Below are 21,750 nucleotides of genomic sequence, written 5' to 3'. Positions count from 1 at the left end.
TGTTCCTCCACCTGCTCCCTGCTTTCAATGCATATCACAATACAGAGAGTCCTCGGGTTAAGACGGTCTCGACCTAAGACGTTTCTACTTTACAACGCTCGTCACCATCTGTATTTTTCTCTGGCTAATGCTTGTCCGTGTTTGTGCGCCGGGAGTATCTTTGCATTTTTTGCCCTCTTTTTTAGACATAATCACCCCAAAGAAGAAAGCTGTGTCTTTTAGAAATGCTTCTGTAGCCAAAAGAAAATCCATTACCATGGAAACGAAGCTCAAGATCATAAAACGATTGGAGGAAAGAGAGACACCAACACCACCAAGGCTTCAGCTGGTCGACCGTGGTGACAATTATTAAAGACAAAGCCTGTATTTTAGTACATGTGAAGGGTTTCATTCCTATGTCGGATAGAATAATCACAAAACAAGATTCTTTGATACTTGTCGACATGGAGGGGTTGTGGACAAGGTTCCTTCGCAATAGCTCAACTCAGCCTCCCCTACTTCTACTCCATCCACCTCTCAGCAGCAATCCTAAATACATCTTGTTTATTTCAATGTATGTTTTTTATACAAAGTATTTTACATAAATTCTGACTTTATGGTGGAATCCGGCTTAAGTCGAAATTTGAGTTAAGTCGCTACTGTAGGAACAGTTCTCAGTCGTAGACCGAGGACTCCCTGTATTATTTGCAAACATTATGGTCCAAGGGGATTACAGTCTAACTTAATCTGTTAGCCTATCAATGATCACAGCAAATCGGAAGGGGCTCAGAGCTGATACCTGATGCAGTCCCACCTCCGCCTTAAATTCTTCTGTCACACCTATAGCACACCTCACCACAGTTCTGCTGCCCTCATACATGTCCTGGACTATTCCAACATATTTTTCTGCCACACCAGACCTACGCATGCAGAACCACAGTTCCTCTCTTGGTACTCTGTCATAGGCTTTCTCTAGATCCACAAAGACACAATGTAGCTCCTTCTGACCTTCTCTGTACTTTACCATGAGCATCCTCAAGGCAAATAATGCATCTGTGGTACGCTTTCTAGGCATGAAATCGTACTGTTGCTCACAGATACTTGCTTCCTTCCTGAGTCTAGCCTCCACTACTCTTTCCCATAACTTCATTGTGTGGCTCATCAACTTTATTCCTCGATAGTGCCGACAGCTCTGCAAATTACCGTTCTTCTTAAAAATGGGAACGAGCACACTTTTCCTCCATCCTTCGGGCATCTTCTTGCCCACAGGTCGTCTTCTTCTTCTTGGCCGTTCGTCCTGTCCCGGTCGGGGTCGGCACAGCGTGTCATCTTTTCCCATCTCAGCCTATCTCCTGCACCTTCCTCTCTAACACCAACTGCCCTAATGTCTTCACTCACAACATCCATCAACCTTCTCTTTGGTCTTCCTCTCACTCTATTGCCTGGGAGCTCCATCTTCAGCACCCTTCTACCAATATACTCACTCTCTCGCCTCTGGACATGTCCAAAACATTGATGTCTGCTCTCTCGAACCTTGTCTCCAAAAGATCCTACTTTGGCTGTCCCTCTAATGAGCTCATTTGTAATCCTATCCAACCTGCTCCTCTTAGCGAGAACCTCAACATCTTTATTTCTGCCAACTCCAGTTCTGCTTCCTGTTGTCTCTTCAGTGCTGCGGTCTCTAATCCATACATCATGGCCTCGCCACTGTTTAATAAACTTTGCCCTTCATCGAAGCAGAGACTCTTCTGTCACATAACACACCAGACACCTTCCTCCAGCTGTTCCAACCTGTTTGGACCCGTTTACATCCTTAACACACTCACCATTGCTCTGGATTGTTGACCCCAAGTATTAGAAGTCGTCCACACTTGCTCTCATTCATTCACTCCCTCTCATTCACGCACATATATTCTGTTTTAGTTCAGCTAATCTTTATTCCTCTCCTTTCCAGTGCATCCCTCCATCTTTTCAATTGTTCATGCTTTCACTGCAGACCACAATGTCACAAGCAATAAAACGCAAAGGCCACAGAGAAGCTACCAGAGAATTAAGCATTCAAATCACTGACTTTTGACACTTCCCAATTCTCTCTTGAGTCCCTCCGATGTCATCGCACCGCCACCAAAATGGTAAATGATACAGATTTAAGTTGCTTTAAGTTGAATCGTTTTTTTATTGTTTAAATGCAGGGTGTACATGTTTTTACATAAATGGGAATGAAAATGGAAATGTACTATTTGGAGGTTGGAAGGGATTACACTGATTTACATTATTTCCTATGGGAAAATATGTTTCAGAAGTTGAACAGCTCGGATTTTGAACACTTCACATGAATGAAATATATTCAAATTCCGAGGTTCCACTCTATTTGCAGTTCAGATATGAAATAGGGGAGCACGGTGAACAAATGGCTAGAGCATCTGCTTCACATTTCTGAGGACTGGGGTTCAAATCTCGGACCTGCCTTTGTGGAGTCTGCATGTTCTCTTTGTGTCTGTGTGGGTATTCTCCAGGTACTCCAGTTTCCTCTCACATCCCAAAAACATATTTTAACTGGAGATTCTAAATTGCCTGTAGGTGTGATTGTGAGTGGGGCTGGTTGTTTGTTTCTATGTGCCCTGCGATTGGGTGGCAAACAGTTCAGGGTGTACCCCACCTCCTGCCAGAAGATAGCTGGGATAGGATCCTGCACTCCCACGACCCTTGTGAGGAAAAGCGGCTCAGAAAATGGATGGATGGATGGATTTGAACTACTGTAAATATTTTGTGACACCGTTCCTTTTACTTTTTTTTTTTTTTACATTCCTACGCAGTATTAAAAGACTTAATGAAATATCCCTACTATGACAGACAACAAAAACAAGTGATCTTCGCTTTGTTTCAGAATGTTGTCATGTTGATGAATGACCTGGTGGACTGGCTCATCCCAGACATACCAAAAGACATCAGCCTACAAATCCACAAGGAGAAAATTTTATTGGTCGATCTTTTCATGAAAGAAGAGAATGTGAAGAGCATTTACCTTGAGAACAGTGCCTCTGCAGTAAATAAGTGCATCAGGAACAATAACACAACAGTACGGCTGCATCCAGACTCTCAAGTTTACACATATTAGCACAGCCAGTATGGGTTCTTAGTTGGCAAGCATAAATGTGGATGAATATATATTTTATTTAATTGTAGTTGATGCTTCAGCTTAACTTTTTTTAAAAACATTCCAATTATAGTATGAGGTGGGTTGATGTAAAAGGCGATTAGTGAAAAATGAATGAATGAATTAAAAGTCTGCAGATATTCTCAATGTGTTATTTTGATATGTACAAGAAATTCATTTCAGCATGATATTTTTCTTTTAGCTACATTCATGCATGTATGTATGTACTGCATAGCACTCTAATAATAAACTCTTCAACCAGTATCTGTCTGTGAATATGATTTCGACATCAGAAGGAGGAAAAAGTTTGACTACGGCCGAAAAAGAAACTTGTTTGAGAATGAACAAAAATCTTCCATCTGATCTTCATTCATTCACTTTCCATCCTACTTATCCTCACGAGGGTCATAGGTGTGCTGGAGCCTATGCCGGCTATCTTCGGGTGAGAGGCGTTGTACACCCTGAACTGGTCGCAACCAATCTTAGGGCACATATAAACAACCATTCACACATTCTCAAAACATCAGGCAAATTACAGATTTCAATGAATTTACCATGCATGCTTTTGATTGTGGAAAGAAACCACTGTACCCACAGAAAATCCACGGAGGCACAGGGAGAAGATGCAAATTGTGCACACCCAAGCACATATTTGAACTGCCTTTTACAGTCCTCAGAACTGTGTGGATATATTTGTGGATTTTTAAAAAAAAGTGTAAATTGCAGATACATTTGTGGTTTGGAAACATCCGTGCAAATAAGACATCTTTTCTCATACTAACCCCCTCATAATTCAGTTCTGAGACCCCCTCCTTATTCAGCCTGGAACCCTTGGGTCAAATTCTTTAGAACTTTAATTTTGACAATCATAACTATACAGATCTGATGAATTCTGATGCAGAACAATCCCAGCTGTCATCAAGCAGGAGACAGGGTGCGCCCTGAACTGATTGCCAGCCAATCGCAGGGCACATGGAGACAGGCAACGGTCACAATATCACACAGAGGGGCAATTTAGAGTTTCCAAGAAATGCATACTTTTGGGATGTGGGAGGAAAATCTCAAAATCATCCATCCATTTTCTGAGCCGCTTGTCCTCACAAGGGTTGCTGGAATGCTGTAGCCATCAGGCGGAGGCGAGGTACACCCTGAACTGGTTGCCAGACAATCACAGTGTCACGAACGGGGCACGAGGGTGGAATGCACGACTCCAGCGACAAGCAGACAGTGCAGAGGAAACTTTTATTTGGTCCAAGGATCAGGCAGACAGTCCAAACAATCACAAGTAATAGTACGGCAGGCTTACGAGGGTGGTCAGTGGACAGGCGTGGGTCGGTGCACGGAGAGCAGAAGTCAGGCAAACAGGAGTGTGGGAACGAGGCAACAAGGATGACGATCTAGCGGAGGACAAGTCGTCCCCCAAGTCCTATATATACTGGGCGTCATCAACTGAAACACGGCGCAGGTGTGCTCTGACTAATTGGCTGGCCAAGCCCAGCCTGGGCAGGAAGCCCGGAGCATGACACACAGGACACATGGAGACAGATAACACTCACAGTCACACCGAAGGACAATTTAGAGTCTCCAATGAATGTGTAGCACTGGAGAAAAGGAGTCGGAGGCGGAGTGTCGGACACAGGAACAGAACTTGCTTTATTGTTCGACATCAAAACACTCCTCGCATCGACATCGTTGTGAATTCAATTCACTCTTCACTTTGCTCCTTCTGCAGAGGAGCGCTACAATAGCAGTTAGTAAATGGACTCACTTCTTGTTCTTTTTCTTTCGGCTTGTCCCGTTAGGGGTCGCCACAGCATGTCATCTTTTTCCATTTAAGCCTGTCTCGTGCATCCTCCTCTCGAACACCCACTGTCTTCATGTCCTCCCTCACAACATCCATAAACCTGTTTTCAATCGAATGAAAGATGATATACATTGACATCATGGATGAAAGCCTCCTTCAGAGTTTTCAGGACCTCAGACTGGGCCAGATGTTCACCTTCGAACAATACAATGACCCAAAGCACACACCTAAAATAATGGAGTGACTTCAGAACAAATCTGTGACTCTTCTTGAATGGTCCGGCAGGAGCCCTGACGTAAACCCAATTGAATATCTTTGGAGAGACATGAAAATGGCTATCCACCAATGTTCACCATCCAATATTCACGGAACTCGAGAGGATCTTCAAGGGGGAATGGCAGAGGATCCCCAAATTCAGGTGTGCAAAACTTGGTGCATCATTTCCAGAAAGACTCATGGCTGTATTAGCACAAAATGGTGCTTTCACTAAATGTGAAAAAAAGGGACTGAATACTTATGGTTGTGTGATATTTCAGTTTTTCTATTTTTAATCCACCTATCCATCCATTTTCTTTGCGGCTTATCCTCACAAGGGTCACGGGGAGTGCTGGAGCCTATCCCAGCTGTCAACGGGCAGGAGGCGGGGTACACCCTGAACTGGTTGCCAGCCAAATGCAGGGCACATGGAGACAAATAGCCGCACTCACAATCACACCTAGGGTCAATTTAGAGTGTCAATTAATGTTGCATGTTTTTGGAATGTGAGAGGAAACCGGAGTGCCTGGAGAAAACCCATGCAGGCACAGGGAGAACAGGCAAACTCCACATAGGTGGGTTTGAATCTGGGACCTCAGAACTGTGAGGCCAATGCTTCACCAGCTGCACCGCCGTGCCGCCTCAATTTTTTTAAATAAATCTGTAAATAAGTCAACAAGTAAGTATGTTTGTTCTGTCAATACGGGATGCTGGTGTACATTTATGAGGGGGAAAAATGAATTTACAGTAAATGTCAGGTTTAACAGTTACACTTTCATTCTTCTTTTTCTTTCGGCTTGTCCCGTTAGGCGTCCCCACAGCGTGTCATCTTTTTCCATCTAAACCTATCTTGTGTATCCTCCTCGCTAACACCCACTGTCCTCATGTCCTCCCTCACGACATCGATCCACCTTTTCTTTTGTCTTCCTCTCACTCTTCTGCTTGGCAGCTCTGTCCTCAGCACCCTTCTACCGGCATACTCACTCTCTCGCCTCTGAACATGTCCAAACCATCAATCTTTAATAGGTTTGATAGACACAATATAGGCTTTAATTGCTTGTGCTAGGACCAACAATAACAACACAGGTTATACCAACATGTACTAATACTAATCACACGACACCACTTTTCAGTAGTACTCTTCTTCTTCTTCTTTTCCTTTCGGCCACAGCGTGTCATCTTTTGCCATCTTCGCCTATCTCCTGCATCTTCCTCTCTAACCCCAACTGCCCTCATGTCTTCCCTCACCACATCCATAAACCTTCTCTTTGGTCTTCCTCTCGCCCTTTTGCATGGCAGCTCCATCCTCAGCACCCTACCACCAATATACTCACTCTCTCGCCTCTGAACATGTCCAAACCATCGAAGTCTGCTCTCTCTCACCTTGTCTCCAAAACATCCAACTTTGGCTGTCCCTCTAATGAGCTAATTTCTAATCCTATCCAACATGTTCACACCAAGCGAGAACCTCAACATCTTCGTTTCTGCTACCTCCAGTTCTGCTTCCTGTTGTTTCTTCAGTGCCATCATCTCTAATCCGTACATCATGGCCGGCCTCACCACTGTTTTGTAGACTTTGCCCTTCATCCTAGCAGAGACTCTTCTGACACATAACACACCAGACACCTTCCGCCAGCTGTTCCAACCTGCTTGGACCTGTTTCTTCACTTCCTTACCACACTCACCGTTGCTCTGGATTGTTGACCCTAAATATTTGAAGTCTTCCACCCTCGCTATCTCTTCTCCCTGTAGCCTCACTCTTCCCCCTCCACCTTTCACATTCACGCACATATATTCTGATTTACTTCAGCTAATCTTCTTTCCTCTCCTTTCCAGTGCATGTCTCCATCTTTCTAATTGTTCCTCCGCCTGATCCCTGTTTTCACTGCAGATCACAATATAATCTGCAAACATCATGGTCCAAGGGGAATCCAGTCTAACCTCGTCTGTCAGCCTATCCATTACTACCGCAAACAGGAAGTGGCTCAGCACGGAACTCTGATGCAGTCCCACCTCTCCCTTAAATTCTTCTGACACACCAATGACACATCCCACCACTGTTCTGCTACCCTCATACATGTCCTGTACTATTCTAATATATTTCTCCACGACACTAGACTTGCACATGCAGTACCATAGTTCCTCTCTTGGTACTCTGTCATAGGCTTTTTCTAGGTCAATGTAGCTCCTTCTGACCTTCATTGTACTTTTCCACAAGCATCCTCAAGGCAAATAGTGCATCTGTGGTACTCTTTCTAGGCATGAAGCCATGCTGTTGCTCGCAGATACTTACTTCTGTCCTGAGTCTAACCTCCACTACTCTTTCCCATAACTTCATTGTGTGGCTCATCATCTTTATTCCTATGTAGTTTCCACAGTTCGCCTTTGTTCTTAAAAAAAAAAAAAAAACACAATACAGGAATTCTTCTAAGGAAAGAGATTTTCGAAGAAGTGGGACACGGAGAGGACTGAGGAGAGGTGAAAGGAATACATTGAGATGTGTCGTAGGGAAAAAGTAGAGGTGACGAAGGCCAAACAAGAAGCATGTATGTACACCAGGTTAGATACGAAAGAAAGAGAAAAGGATCTCTACAAGTTGGCCAGAGAAAGGGATAGAGATGTGAAGAATATGCAGCAAGTAAAGGTTAATTAAGGATTGTGATCGGAATATGTTGACTGATGCGAGTAGTGCGTTAAGTAGATGGAAATAGTACTTTAAGAAGCTAATGAATGAAGAAAATTGGAGAGAAGGTTGAGTAGAAGAGACAAGCGTGAATGACCGGGAAGTGGCGTTGATCAGTAAGGGAGAAGTTAGAAAGGCACTGAACAGAATGAAAAATGGAAAGAGAGTTGGTCCTGATGACATACCAGTGGAGGTATGGAAGCAATTTGGAGAGCTGGCTGTGGAGTTTTTGACCAACTTATTCAATAGAATACTAGCAGGAGAGAAGATGCCAGATGAATGGAGGGAAAGTGTATGTCGCGAACGGGGCTCGAGGGTGGACCCAAATGCACGACTCCAGAGACAAGCAGGCAGTACAGAGGAAATCTTTATTCGGTCCAAGGTCGGGGATCGGCAGACAGTCCAAACAAACACAGGTAATAGTAACAGCAGGCTTACGAGGGTGGTCAAGGGACAGGCGTGGGTCGGTACACGGAAGGTAGATGTCAGGCAAACAGGACTGCGGGAATGAGGCATCAAAGGCAACGATCTGACGGATGGACTAGTCGTCCCCCGGGTCCTATATGTACTGAGTGTCATTAACGTTCATGAGGCGCAGATGTGTGTCTATTGATTGGCTGGTCATGCCCAGTGTGCGATTCCCCATTTTTAAGAAATACGGCGAACTACAGAGGAATGAAGATGATGAGCCACACGATGAAGTTATGGGAAAGAGTAGTGGAGGCTAGACTCAGGACAGAAGTAAGTATCTGCGAGCAACAGTATGGTTTCATGCCTAGAAAGAGTACCACAGATGCATTATTTGCCTTGAGGATGCTTGTGAAAAAGTACAGAGAACGTCAGAAGCAGCTACATTGTGTTTTTGTAAACCTAGAGAAAGCCTATGACAGAGTACCAAGAGGGGAACTGCGGGACTGCATGCGCAAGTCTGGTGTGGCGAGAAATATGTTGCAATAGTATAGGACATGTATGAGGGCAGCAGAACTATGGTGAGATGTGCCATAGGTGTGTCAGAAGAACTTAAGGTGAAGGTGGGACTGCATCAGGGACCAGGCTGAGCCCCTTCCTGTTTGCAGTAATAATGGATAGGCTGGCAGACGAGGTTAGACTGGATTCCCCTTGGACCATGATATTCGCAGATGATATTGTGATCTGCAGTGAAAGCAGGGAGCAGGTGGAGGAACAATTTGAAAGATTGAGGTACACACTGGAAAGGAGAGGAAGGAAGATTAGCCAAAGTAAAACAGAATATATCTGCGTGGACGAGAGGGGCGGAGGAGGAAGAGTGAAGCTCCAGGGAGAAGAGATAGTGAGGGTGGACGACTTCAAATACTTGAGTTGAACAATATAGAGCAATGTTGAGTGTGGTAAGGAAGTGAAGAAACGGGTCTTGTCACGACCCCAGTCCGGTGGCCATCCAGGCCACCAAACGCGAGGCATCCAGGTGGACAGGTCAGGAGGACGACCCGGACGCCAAGCACCAGGATCCCCACTGGACAATTCAGGTGGACAACCTCGGTGAGGAACCAAACGGAGAAGCAGGAACAAGACCGAGGCAGGCAACAGCTCCGGACGAGAACCTCCCACGGCGTGGTTGCAAGACGACCAGGGGTTGGTTGCCACCGAGACTTGGTCAGGAGGCAGCCGTGGATTGGTCACCAACGAGGCCCGGTCATGAAGCGGCTCGGAGCCATCAGGAGCGAAGAGGATGATGGAGAGAAGGACCAGAGCCATGACCGCCACCGTCATCATCACAGCCATCCTGAAGTCTCTCCAGCTCCGGGGTTGCTCAACAGAACTCCCCAGCTCCTGTCGCCGTCGAGACAGGGATGTGAGAAGGCGGCCGCAGACTGGTCGCCGGTGGTCCTCCTGGACAGGAACATGAGAAGGCGGCGGCATCGCCATCGCCACCTCCTCCTGGACGGCAACATGAGAAGGCAGCGTCAGTGCCACCTCCTCCTGGACAGCAACGTGAGAAGGCGGCGTCAGTGCCACCTCCTCCTGGACAGCAACGTGAGAAGGCGGCGTCAGTGCCACCTCCTCCTGGACAGCAATGTGAAAAGGCGGCGGCAGCGCCACCATCGGCTCCTCCTCCTGGACAGCAACATTAGGAGGCGGCGGCACCATCGCCACCTCCTGGATGGGAAAGTGAGAAGGCAGCGGCGTCCTCGCCACCTACTCCTGGACGGGAACGTGAGAAAGCGGCGCCATCGCCACCTCCTCCTGGACAGGAACGAGAGAAGGCGGCGCCAGCGCAACCATCGCCACCTCCTCTTGGACAGCAACGTGAGAAGGCGGCGGCAGCGCCACCATCGGCACCTCCTGGACGGGAACGTATGGTCGTGCCTGTTGCCACAGGAACGGGGGGCGACCGCGGACCGGTCGCCAACGAAGCAGGAGCGGCCATAAGCCGGTCGCGACTGGTACTCCTGGGTACGGACGAGAAGCGGCTGCGGAGACGTCGCCACCTCCTGGACAACAACGTGAGGCGACATCGGGTCGGTCTCCACTGCCACGTGAGCTTGCAGTGCTTTCGTTGATACAGCAACGTGGGCGTGGCGCGGTGGCAGATCCGTTTCCACGGCGACGTGAACGAGAGTAAGCAGAGAGTCAGTCGAAACTGACATGTGGGTGTGTCTTGGGAGCGGGTCAGTCCCATTTGCCGCGTGAGCATGAGTCAGAAACGAGTCCGTTGGAAACGCAATGTGGGCGTGTCGAGGTGGCGGACCCGTTCCCACTGCAACGTGCGCCTGGCTTGGTCGCGGATCAGTTGCCACTGCCGAGTGAGCAAAATTCAGTAACGAGTCCGTCGAAACTGCAACGTTGGCGTATCGAGGCGGCGAACCTGTTCCCACTGCAACGTGCGCTTGGAGAGGTGACGGATCCGTTCCCACTGCAGCGTGAATCTTCGTCAGCAGCGAGTCAGTAGTAGTCGCGACGTCAGCATAGCTTGGCTGGTTCTTCAATCCTTGCTGAAACCTGGGCCGTGAGAGCCGCCAATTCGGCGCTCTGCCGCTCTATCTCCGCCCGCATTTTGCGGCAGAACACCTCGTGATTTGGCGGCTCCTCCTCCCTCTGGGCTGGAAGCTTCGCCACCAGCTGCGGGTCTGCCGGTTTCACCGTTGCCGGCGAGGAGTGGAAGGACGGTGTCTTAGTTGCCGCGCAGCGGGAGGCACAAGGGAGCACCCGGCCGGGGCGTCTCCTCTGGCTGCCACGCGAAGGTCCCGGGTAGATGGCCAAGCGGGTTCCCACAAACGGGTTGGTGTACTCTGATCTACCGGGCGAAGACGCTCGGGTGCTGGAAACGCAGGGAGGTGAAACAAACTGGTCGGGATTGAAGATCGGGCGAAGAGATTCGTAATCGAAATAATCGGAGTCGTACTCAGGCAACTGGTCATACAAATCAAGGTCCTCCTCATAGTCCGAAAAGTCAGAGTCCAGAAGAATATGCGGGCGGGTCGTGGTCGGGACGTATTCGTAGCTCGCCGGCGAAGCATATGACACAGAAGCGGAAGACGTCATGGAGCCTACCCGGATCGGACAGGCTTGGTCCTCCGGCAGACGGTCTACCTTGTGGCGGTCCCGGCGACGCCGGGTCTTTCCTACTGGGTCCTGTTTTGGCCAGATCGTTCAGTCACGACCCATCGGAACGGAGGTCGGACCCAAATGCAGGAGGACACTGGAGACGCAGAGGTAATTCGGGGTAAACGTTTATTAATCCAAGGGATCGGGCAGGCAGTCAGGTGCAGCAGCGGTAGTTGGGACGTCGGGCTTAGGGACCAGGTCAACGGGCAGGCAGGAGTCGGTACACGGGAGATCGATCAAGGCAGGCAAGAGCATCAAAGGAGTCAGCCTTATGGGGTTTGTCGTAGAACAGGTGGAGGTCAGTAGACACGGGTTGACGATCAGGGATACGGGAGTACTCGAACGGGGCATGAAGCTCAACGATCTGGCGGAGGACAAGTCGGCATCGGGGTCATATATATACACGGGGGATAATCAGGCACGGCAGGATCATGACAGGTCCAAGCGAGGTGGAACAGTTGATAGAAGGTGTCTGGTGTTTTATGTGAGTCTCCGCTAGGATGAAGGGCAAAGTTTATAAAACAGTGGTGAGCCTGGCCAGGATGTACAGATTAGAGACGGTGGCTCTGAAAAACAACAGGAACCAGAACTAGAGGGAGCAGAAATGAAGATGTTGAGGTTCTCGCTCGGAGTGATGGGAGTGGATAGGATTAGAAATGAGCTCATTAGAGGGACAGCCAAAGTTGGATGTTATGGAGACAAGGTGAGAGAGAGCAGACTTAAATGGTTTGGATCGTCAATGTTCAGAGGCGAGAGAGGGAGTATATTGGTAGAAGGGTGCTGAGGATGGAGCTGCCAGGCAAAAGAGAGAGAGGAAGACCAAAGAAAAGGTTGATGGATGTTGTGAGGGAGGATATGAGGACAGTGGGTGTTAGAGAAGAGGAGCCATGAGATGGGCTTAGATGGAGAAAGATGACATGCTGTGGCAACCCCTAACAGTACAAGCCAAAAGAAAAAGAAGAATATTACGCCGCCCAAAAAAATAAAAAATGTCCATCAGTTTAAAAAAATATTTAACTGATGATATAGTAAGTTGAAAATTATTTGGAAACCATTCTAATCTGTTTTTAATTTATATTTTATATAATTATTCAATGTGCCAAGGTAAATGAAATTCCAGTTTGTATATTTACTGTACATGTTCAAGGTTGTAGATGGGAGGAGTTGGACAGTTGCAAATCAATACCTGTTATGCGAGCAGCGATCCAAACAATTTGAATAGGTTCTCACTTTATGCCCAAAAACCTTGATGATTTTATAGCTGTTTCTACTGTTATTAATGATTTCTACATTGTTGTGAAGCATGTGCAACATTAAAAGAAAGTATTTGTTGGGTGATTATATAAGAAAGTCAATTTCAGTCAGAATTATTTATTTCAAAGCCATCCACCCATTTATTAGCTGCTTATCCTCAAAAGAATCGAGAGAGTTCTGGAGCCCATCCCAGGGGTACAACCTGAACTGCTTGCCAACCAATCAGAGGGCAGATAGAAATAAATAACCATTCACACTCACAATCTGTCATGGGAGAATCATACCCTGAGTTGAGTAGTGACCCTCGCCACAACAAGTAGGAGGTTTTTAGACAATAGACAGTAACACCAAAGGTAAGATTCTGGCCAGGAGAGATGAAGTCACAGTGAGTTGGCCTGATCCCTGTTGCGTCATACTCTACCTAAGCCTTTTATTAAGAATCACACAGGTTAATCGATACAGAAGTCAACATGAGATTACATAGAAAGTGATGAAAACATCACAACAGTTTCAAAGGTTTATTTGTTTTTACCCTGACAGAATTCAGAAACTCTGCCTGCATCTGCACCCCTTTGTCCCTGGACTGTATCTTTAAAGCCAATCTGGTTAAACTGCCCTGACCTAGGTTTGGTTGGCAGTGTCCTGTGTTCCCAGAATTGTAGTTAATGTGTTCTTCCTTTAAACTGCGATTACTTGTTTTAATGAAGCAAGTGCATAATATGACAATTATACAATCATGAGTGTGAAGATAAATGTGGTTAATAATGTTTATTGTAATATTGGAACTATATTTGAGACTATTGGAACATTACATTTGCTAATATGGTTGTACATATAATTTTTATCTCACAATCACACTTACGGGCAAGTTAGACTCAAATGATGCATGTTTTCGGGATCTGGGAGGAAACCAGAGTGCTCAAACAAAACCCAATCAGGCATGGGAAGAACATGGAAACTCCACACAGGCAGGGCCAGGACTTGGACCCTGATCATCAGAACTGTGAGGTCAATGTTCGAACCAGTTGTGGCGCCTAATTGAAATCCATTGTAGTGATATACAGGGGTGTTCAAAATAATAGCAGTCCAATTTGACAAACCTGATGAATGCACATTTTCAGTATATTTTTAGGGCTTCACGTCAATCAAGTTAACAGTAGGTGCACTAGACTGAGAAAATCAACAAGACCCAGCATTCATGATTGACGCATTAATGCTGTGCAATTGGGCAATTTGTTGAAAAGGGGTGTGTTGAAAAATTAGCAGTGTGGCATTCAATCAGTGAGGTCATAAATTTTGTTAAAAACAGGTGTGAATCAGTTGCCCCCAATTTAAGGAAGAAGCCAGCACCTGTTGAACATGTATTCATGGACATGAAAGCCTGATGAAAATGGGTTGTTCAACATATTGTTCAAAACAGCGTACATTGATAAAAAGTTTGATTAGGGAAGGGAAACCTTATAAAGAGGTTATAGTTATACATTCTACATTAAAAATAATCTTTAATGCCTTAAAATGGAGACCAATAGCAGAGACATGTGGCAGAAAACGAAAGATAACTATCAAAATGGATTGCAGAATTACCAGAATGGCAAAGGCAAAGCCGATGATTAGTTCGAAAGCAAAGCAGAGCAAATTTATTTGGAAAGTGCATTTCATACACGTTGTAACTCAATGTGCTTTACATGATAAGAAGCATTTGAAAAAATGTGATAAAACATTTAAAATGGGATAAAAAAAATTAAAAATTACAACAAAAATATATTTTTAAAAACACACAAAACTGCGTACAGTGCAAGTAGTATGATTAAAAAGTGGATATACTCTAAAAAGCATGAGAGAAAAGAAGACTTTTCACCTGGACTTAAAAACATTCACACTTGGGGCTGACCTCACCTTTGTTCGCTAATTATTCTATTTGTGTGCAGCATAATAGCTAAATGCTGCTTCACCATGTTTGCCTTGGACTCTTGTGTTCCACTATTTGACCTGAGTCAGTCGATCTCAGGGCTCGACTGGATTTGTATTCTGTAAGCATTTCTTCCATGTATTCAGGTTTAAATCATTTTGTGATTTATACACCAGTAGCAGAACTATCTATCTATCTAGAATCTATTTTAAAGCTGACTAAAAGCCAGTGCCAGACCTTTAGGATGAGAGTTATATGCTCTGACTCCTTTGTCTTGGTCAGAATGTGAGCTGGAGCATTCTGAATAAGCTGCAGCTGTTTAATACTCTTTTTGGGGAGTCCAGTCAGAAGACCTTTACAGTAGTCAAGTCTACTTGAGATAAAAGCCTGGATGAGCTTTTCCTGGTCTGCTTGACACGTGCAAGCCTTCACTCCATTAGATAGAGTGAAGAAAATAAGTATTTCAACACCCTGCTATATTGCATGTCCAATATTCGGAGGGCCTGCAAACAGGATTTCAAATGGGGACAGATTACACCTAGGATGCACACGCATCCTCGTATACATGAAGACAATTACCAGACACTTGAGCCAATTTAATTTCGGGTTTTCACAAAATTTATTCAATTTACCTTTTAGAATCCCATATCTTTTCTCTACTGCACCGCTGAACAGGGGATAAGAACTCCAATGTGTTCTTTACAAGTCAGGTTGATTATATAAGAAAACCAAAATCTTAAACAAATGGTATCAGACCTTCAACTGTCCCACCACACTGTTGAACAGAAAATATTAGCATTAGCAGGGCTACTGATACACAGTTGCACTCAGATCTCCAATCGTGAGTACTTTAGTGTTACATTAGATGAAAGTTGTGACATACAAGACAAGACTTGGTTGAACAGGTCTTTTGTCTGTGTGAGAGAGCACACAATTTTATTTTATTTTTATTAGTGGCCTGTGGTTTTGGTACTCTGTAGGAGTCTATTTTTCTTATCATGTTGGTGTGCGACATTTACAATAAATCTGGGTGAGCAAATTATGTATGTGAGGAAGGAAATATGTTCATGTGTAAGATGTGGCTATATGCCGTAACACGGTAAAAAAATGTTGCTCTTCATCTCTGACTGGGTGACCACCCCTGTACTAAATCTACCAATCACCAAAAGGCAAGAAGATCTCGCCAACTAACTACAACTACTGGATACAGATATGTAACAATACATTTTGAATGAAAAATACATACCTTTAGCTCATACAATCGAGTGCATTTTATTCAGTACACTATCCATAAAATGGGTTTTTCTCCATCAAATATTTGTGGCCAATGCACCCAAAATACCACAAATATTCGTAACTATTTTTATGAGATTTGGGAATGCATACCAATTCAATGATTCAGGACTTCGGTTACACGAAAACAAAATTATATTTTGAATTTTAGGATTCCAGTTTCCCCGAGAGTGTGTATTTTTGACGACTTAATCAACCTTCCTTACAGGTATACACAATTATTACTTGCAGTGTTAATTGCTAAGAAAACAATTCCTTTAAACTGGAAAAACAAACAAGCCATAAGCATTAATCAATCGCTAAATCTCAAAGAATATATTCTTTTAGAAAAAAATATCAGCAAAATAAAAAATCAATTACATACATCCATCCATCCATTTTCTGACCCACTTATCCTCACGAGTGTCGCAGGAGTACTGGAACCTATCCCAGCTGTCATTGGGCAGGAGGCAGGGTACACGCTGAACTGGTTACTAGTCAAACGCAGGTCACATAGAAACAGATAGACACACTCACAATCACACTTAGGGACAATTTAGAATCTCCAATTAATGCATGTTTTTTGGATATGGGAGGAAACTGGGTTGCCCACATAGGCACGGAGAGAACATGCTAAGTCCACACAGGTGGGGCCAGGATTTAATCCCCGGTCCTCAGAACTGTGAGGACAACGTACGACAGCTTGTCCACCATGCGTCAATTACATATACAGTTGTACCTCTACTTACAAGTGTCTGTAGTAACAAAAAATGTAGGTTACGGAAATGTAGGTGCCTCTGAAAAATATTGTCTCTAGTTATGAAGGAAAGGAAATGAAAAAATGGGCGCTGGATACACAGCCTCAAATTCCACCAAAAGTAAACGTAATGTATTGTGGTTTGTTTGGCGTGACAGAGCAGCTCTCCTCTTAGCTATCGTCATAGCATCCTCCTGGCATCCCATTGGCTAGGAGTGATGTCAATCTTTACTTATGATGCACTGTCAAGGGCAAAACATTTAGTTTAAAAATATGGACAATAATATGTTCAACACCATGTTTTGCCAAGGGAAATTTTGTAGAATCGGTCTATGACTGTGAGAACTGTGGTATTACCCTGTGAGGTTTGTAGTCTGGTTACGAAGTCTAGAGAGATGTCAGACCAGGGCCGTCATGGTATGGGTATGGGTCGCAACTCTCCCGACAGATGGTGGTGAGAGGGCTTGTTGGCCGCACACACTTGACACGCATTGACCTAATCCCTCACGTCTCTTTTAACATTGGGCCACCGACAGTGCTCCTTGACAAATGAGTCTTAGATATACCCTGGTGACTCACTGTCTTGTTTGTATTATGCCCATTGAATAACCCTGCCCCATAAGGGCGAGACCACATAAAACCTGCCCTCCTGGCACTGCTCGGGGAGCGAGTATCTTTCAACGCATCTTTGACTAAGGTTTCGACGTCTCAGACGAATAGAAAAAACAAGATTCTGGTAGATTTGTCTGGGTCTTGGCTGAGTTTTTCTCCTCAAAGTGGATTCGTGAGAGGGCGTCACGTTTACTATTTTTAGAGTCTGAATGGTATGAGAACACAGAGTTAAACCGGGAAAATAATAACACCCACACGACCTGCTTCGTATTAAGTCTCTTAGTTGTCTTGAGGTACTCAAGGTTTTTATGATCTGTCCAAACTATGACTGGAACCTGAGTACCCTCCAGCCAGTGCCTTCACTCCGCCAACGCCACCCTGACTACAAGTAATTTGCAATCCATGATATTATCTCTCTGCAGAGGTGAGCTTCTTGGAAAGACAGGCGCAAGGATATAACTTGCCTTCTTTGGGACACTTCTGAGATATTATCGCGACTATACCTGGATCAGATACATCTACCTCTGCGACAGACTGGAATTTAGGGTTTGTAAGGGTGAGAATGGGTGCGGAGGTAATGGCCAATTGGAGTTTTCTGAATGTTGCCTGATAAAAAGTGTCCCATAGAAATGGTCAGTGTGGTGAGGTGATCTCATGCAATGGCTCGGCTATAAAACTAAAATTCCGTATGAATTTCTGGTAGAAATTTGTGAACCCCAGGAACCATTGAAGGTCCTTGCATGATTTAGGGGTAGGTGAATTGGCAATAGCTTCAATTTTATTGGGGTCCATATGGATCTTCCCCTCAGGTAGCACAAATCCCAGAAAATGCACTGAAGCCTGGTGGAATTTGCATTTCTTGACCTGAAAATATTGGCCATTCTGCAGCAACCACTGCATCACTGAACGGACATAGACAATATCGTCAGGTGGGAAAATTAAAATGTCATCAAAATTCTTTCACTTAATGCCAATCTCGGGGATAGGGGCCTGGGACCACTGGGTTAATTTCTTTTTTGGGAGTACTGGCTGTGTGATGGTGACTCGTCCATGTTCTGTGGGTGCTGGGGTGGTACCAGCTGGCGGTCTCCTGGGTTCTCTGCTCTGGCTATGATGGAGGCAGTGGGGCCCCTTTGTTGCTCCACGGGCCGGCTATGTCCTCTTCTTTCTATTCTGTGTGTTCCTCTGCACTTGCTTCCTCATCTTAACACGGTTGCCCTGCAGGCTTTGGGGCCACATTGTGTCCCTGCCTGGTTTGGATAGAGCCCACCACCCACACTCAGGAGCAGGTAGTGGGCGCCGGTTGGGTGTGTGTGTGTGGTGGTGGTGGGGGGGGATCCTGGGGTTTTGGAAGTGGTGGACCTCTTCCTCAGTGGTTTTCCGGCATCAAGGTCCTGAGCTGCAGGAGCCGAAGTCAGCCTACAGGCTTTTCACTGAACATACTTTTTCACTCATCACATCTGGGTACATAACCATGTCAAACGGTTCCTGGGGGATGACACGGAGTTGGGGGGCTCTGGGTGTCGGACTAGGTCCCAGCACGTTGGTGGTGTTTCCTGGTCCAAGCACCCTGCACCTCGGCTCAGCGTGCCCCTCTGGATTTTAAATGCACTACACAAACCACTACGCAACATGCTACCCACTATTGAGGACTTGCACGTAACATGAACTCGGTCCCGTACAGGCAGGATCCTTTTAGATCCTCCACATCCTGGCCACCAGCTCTTCCATCTCCTTCCGTCGAGAAAGCACTACAGAAAGTTAAAAGTAGCAGGAATTTGAACAGTTTTTTTCGTTTTATATATATATATATATATATATATATATATATATATAATATTTTGCAGACTATCACACGATTGGTCACTTTAAACTGCTCCTTTTGCACAATTGTGATTGCACTGGTTTATAATGGGAACCGTGAATGGTTACAATCACTCTGTACAAGCTTAACACAATGCAGAACATAAACACACTTATCTCTTTACGTGTTCTAAATTAAGAAGATTTTAGATCTTGCATGATTCTAATAAGGAATAGTTTCGATAAACAGAAATGTCTCTTGTTCATTGTTCTTGTTGCTATGTTGTGCCTTGTTCTTTGTTCTGAATGTCGTACCAGAGAAGCACCGACTGCCGGAGAAAAATTCCTTGTGTTTTTACACACTTGGCCAATAAAGCTGATTCTAACATTAATACGCCACATACACCCATCTCTGCGATTGGGAGGGAAGAGAGGGTCGTTAGCTCTTGGTCAGTAGTGCTTCGCTGCCACACCTTCCCTCCTCTTGGCTCTCTGGCCCTCCAGATTTTAAATGCACCACACCGGCGTGTGGGGCAGGGCATTGATTCATTGAGGTGGGTCAGTGACTGCCAGTTGGGGACCGAGCTGTCATAGTACCAGGGGTATGTGGGTTTTATAATAAGTTACATGGTGGTGCTCCTGAGGCCGGGCTGGATGGCTGCTTAGCATGTATAGCTGGGTTCACGATCCTTGTCTTACATACTTCTTGTCATGTTCTTCCTTCTGTTATGTGTGTGTATATTTTTATTCTTTATTGTCTTTGTTTTCCTTTCATACCTTCAAGTTATTGTGATGCGGTTCTTTAGTGATGTGGTTTCCTTTCATACTTTTAAGTTATTATGATTCAGGTCTTTAGTGATGCGGAATTCTGGAATGTTCTGAGGAGTGCCTATAGAGGACGAGAAAGACCGTCGACGGGGCTTCTTACCACCGCAGAGTTGCTTGGGACAAGTACACGGACACCTTCTGAATTTTGCCTTTGGACATTTCTGGAACATTCGTTCACTTGGAATATTCGCTGGAAAGAACATTGGCCTGTTTTGGAACATTCGTTCCACTTTGGTGACTATTCGTCGTTTGGCTCGACTACTAGGTCTTTGAACTTCTATTTTGTATTAGTTGTTTTATCTTGTTTGTCTTGTATTGTGTGTGTGATTAATTAGTCTTAAAAGCAATACAACTGCCTTGTCACTTTTTGCTGGTTTGAGCAAAGGGGACGTGAATTTAAATTCACATATAACAAATCCTCATTCGAGATTTGAGACATCTGTTTAAATTTATTTATTTTATTTTTTTGCACAATTGCAACTTAAACTGTGAAGCCACCAAAATGGAGTTTAAACTTGAGCACTTGAGTCCCCTACCCCTGAATCAGTCTGTGATTTGCGCAAGTCTGATTTTTTGTAACTTACTAGTCATTTTGACTTGTTGACAAACCTGCTATGAGAAAATTCCAAATTTTGAAAATTGTTCGGAGTCATTCCCATGATGAGAACATTTTTGATCCGGATGTTTAGGCCTTGGTAAAAGAGGAGCCTGCAGAAGTTTTGGAAATAAAGAAACTGGAATTATAACTTCAGATTGAAAGAGAGAGACGAAGGACAGACAGAAAATTAGGAGTGCACAAAGAGAATGAACTGAAGAAATTTGAAAGGTCCTCTGCTTCAGTTAGTTTGTCGTCTTTTGATAGTACACGGTATGCCAAAATGGTCCCTCCTTTCAATGAGAAAGAAGTTGATAACTACTTCCTCTACTTTGAGAAAGTTGCTGAAAACCTCATGTGGCCTAAAGAGTCATGGACTATGCTATTGCAAATAGTCTTAAAGGGAAAAGCTCAGGATGCATATATTCGGCCCTTTCTGTCAAGCAAAGTTCTCATCGTGATTTTGTCATGAGTTAGTGCCCGAAGCGTACCGTGAGAAATTTAGAAATACTCAAAAAAGGGACTATGAGAGCTTTGTAGAGTTTGCCAGGGAAAAGGAAACTTTGTTCCCTCCTCGAGCCGTCACCTTATCGTGGTTTGTGTGTCCCGATGATCCTAGGAGCTAAGTTGTCCGGGTCTTCATGCCCCTGTTAGGGTCACCCATGGCAAACAGGTCCTAGGTGAGGGACCAGACAAAGTACAACTCCAAAACCCCCTATGATGACTGCAAAAATTGGATCTTGGTTTCCCTTGCCCGCACGCAGGTCACCAGGGGCCCCCTCTGGAGCCAGGCCTCGAGGTGGGGCTCGAAGGTGAGCGCCTGGTGGGCGGGCCTGCACCCATGGGGCTCGGGCGGGCACAGCCCGAAAGGGTAACATGGGTCCCCCTTCCCATGGGCTCACCACCTGTGAGAGGGGCCATAGGGGTCGGGTGCAATGTGAGCTGGACGGTGGCCAAAGGCGGGAATCTTGGCGAACCGATCCTCGGCTACAGAAACTAGCTCTAGGGACATGGAATGTCCCCTCTTTGGCAAGGAAGGAGTCTGTACGTTGGGGTTTACCCCAGTGGATGAGAGGGTAGCCTCCCTCTGCCTTCAGGGAGGGGGATGGGTCCTGACTGTTGTTTGTGCTGATGCAGAGTACCCACCTTTTTTGGAGTCCCTTGAGGGAGTATTGCAGAGTGCCCCCTCTGGCGACTCCATCATTCAGCTGGGGGACTTCAATGCCTACGTGGGCAATGACAGTGAGACCTGGAAGG

At 45.4% G+C, this 21,750-nt stretch overlaps 1 protein-coding gene across 7 annotated transcripts in view; it reads left to right on the top strand.

The window, feature by feature from the left end:
- LOC133502021 (anoctamin-1-like) overlaps nt 1–21,750 on the top strand; it is a 199,870-nt gene that overhangs the window by 150,625 nt on the left and 27,495 nt on the right. For 3 of the 7 annotated variants that reach the window (XM_061822296.1, XM_061822294.1, XM_061822293.1), the window contains one exon: nt 2,867–3,396. The exons of 2 other annotated variants lie outside the window; for them this stretch is intronic. In XM_061822296.1, the coding sequence (XP_061678280.1) occupies nt 2,867–3,097 (231 nt within the window). In that variant the 3' untranslated portion in view covers nt 3,098–3,396. Of the gene's footprint in view, nt 1–2,866; nt 3,397–21,750 lie in introns of those variants that run through there. 2 more of the 7 variants (XM_061822300.1, XM_061822298.1) reach the window with 2 other exon arrangements.

Source organism: Syngnathoides biaculeatus, chromosome 6 (assembly GCF_019802595.1).
Source record: "Syngnathoides biaculeatus isolate LvHL_M chromosome 6, ASM1980259v1, whole genome shotgun sequence".
NCBI classification, from domain to species: Eukaryota; Metazoa; Chordata; class Actinopteri; order Syngnathiformes; family Syngnathidae; genus Syngnathoides; species Syngnathoides biaculeatus.
The sequence above is the reverse complement of the archived record's forward strand: the minus strand, read 5'-3'. Positions and strand labels throughout refer to the sequence as shown.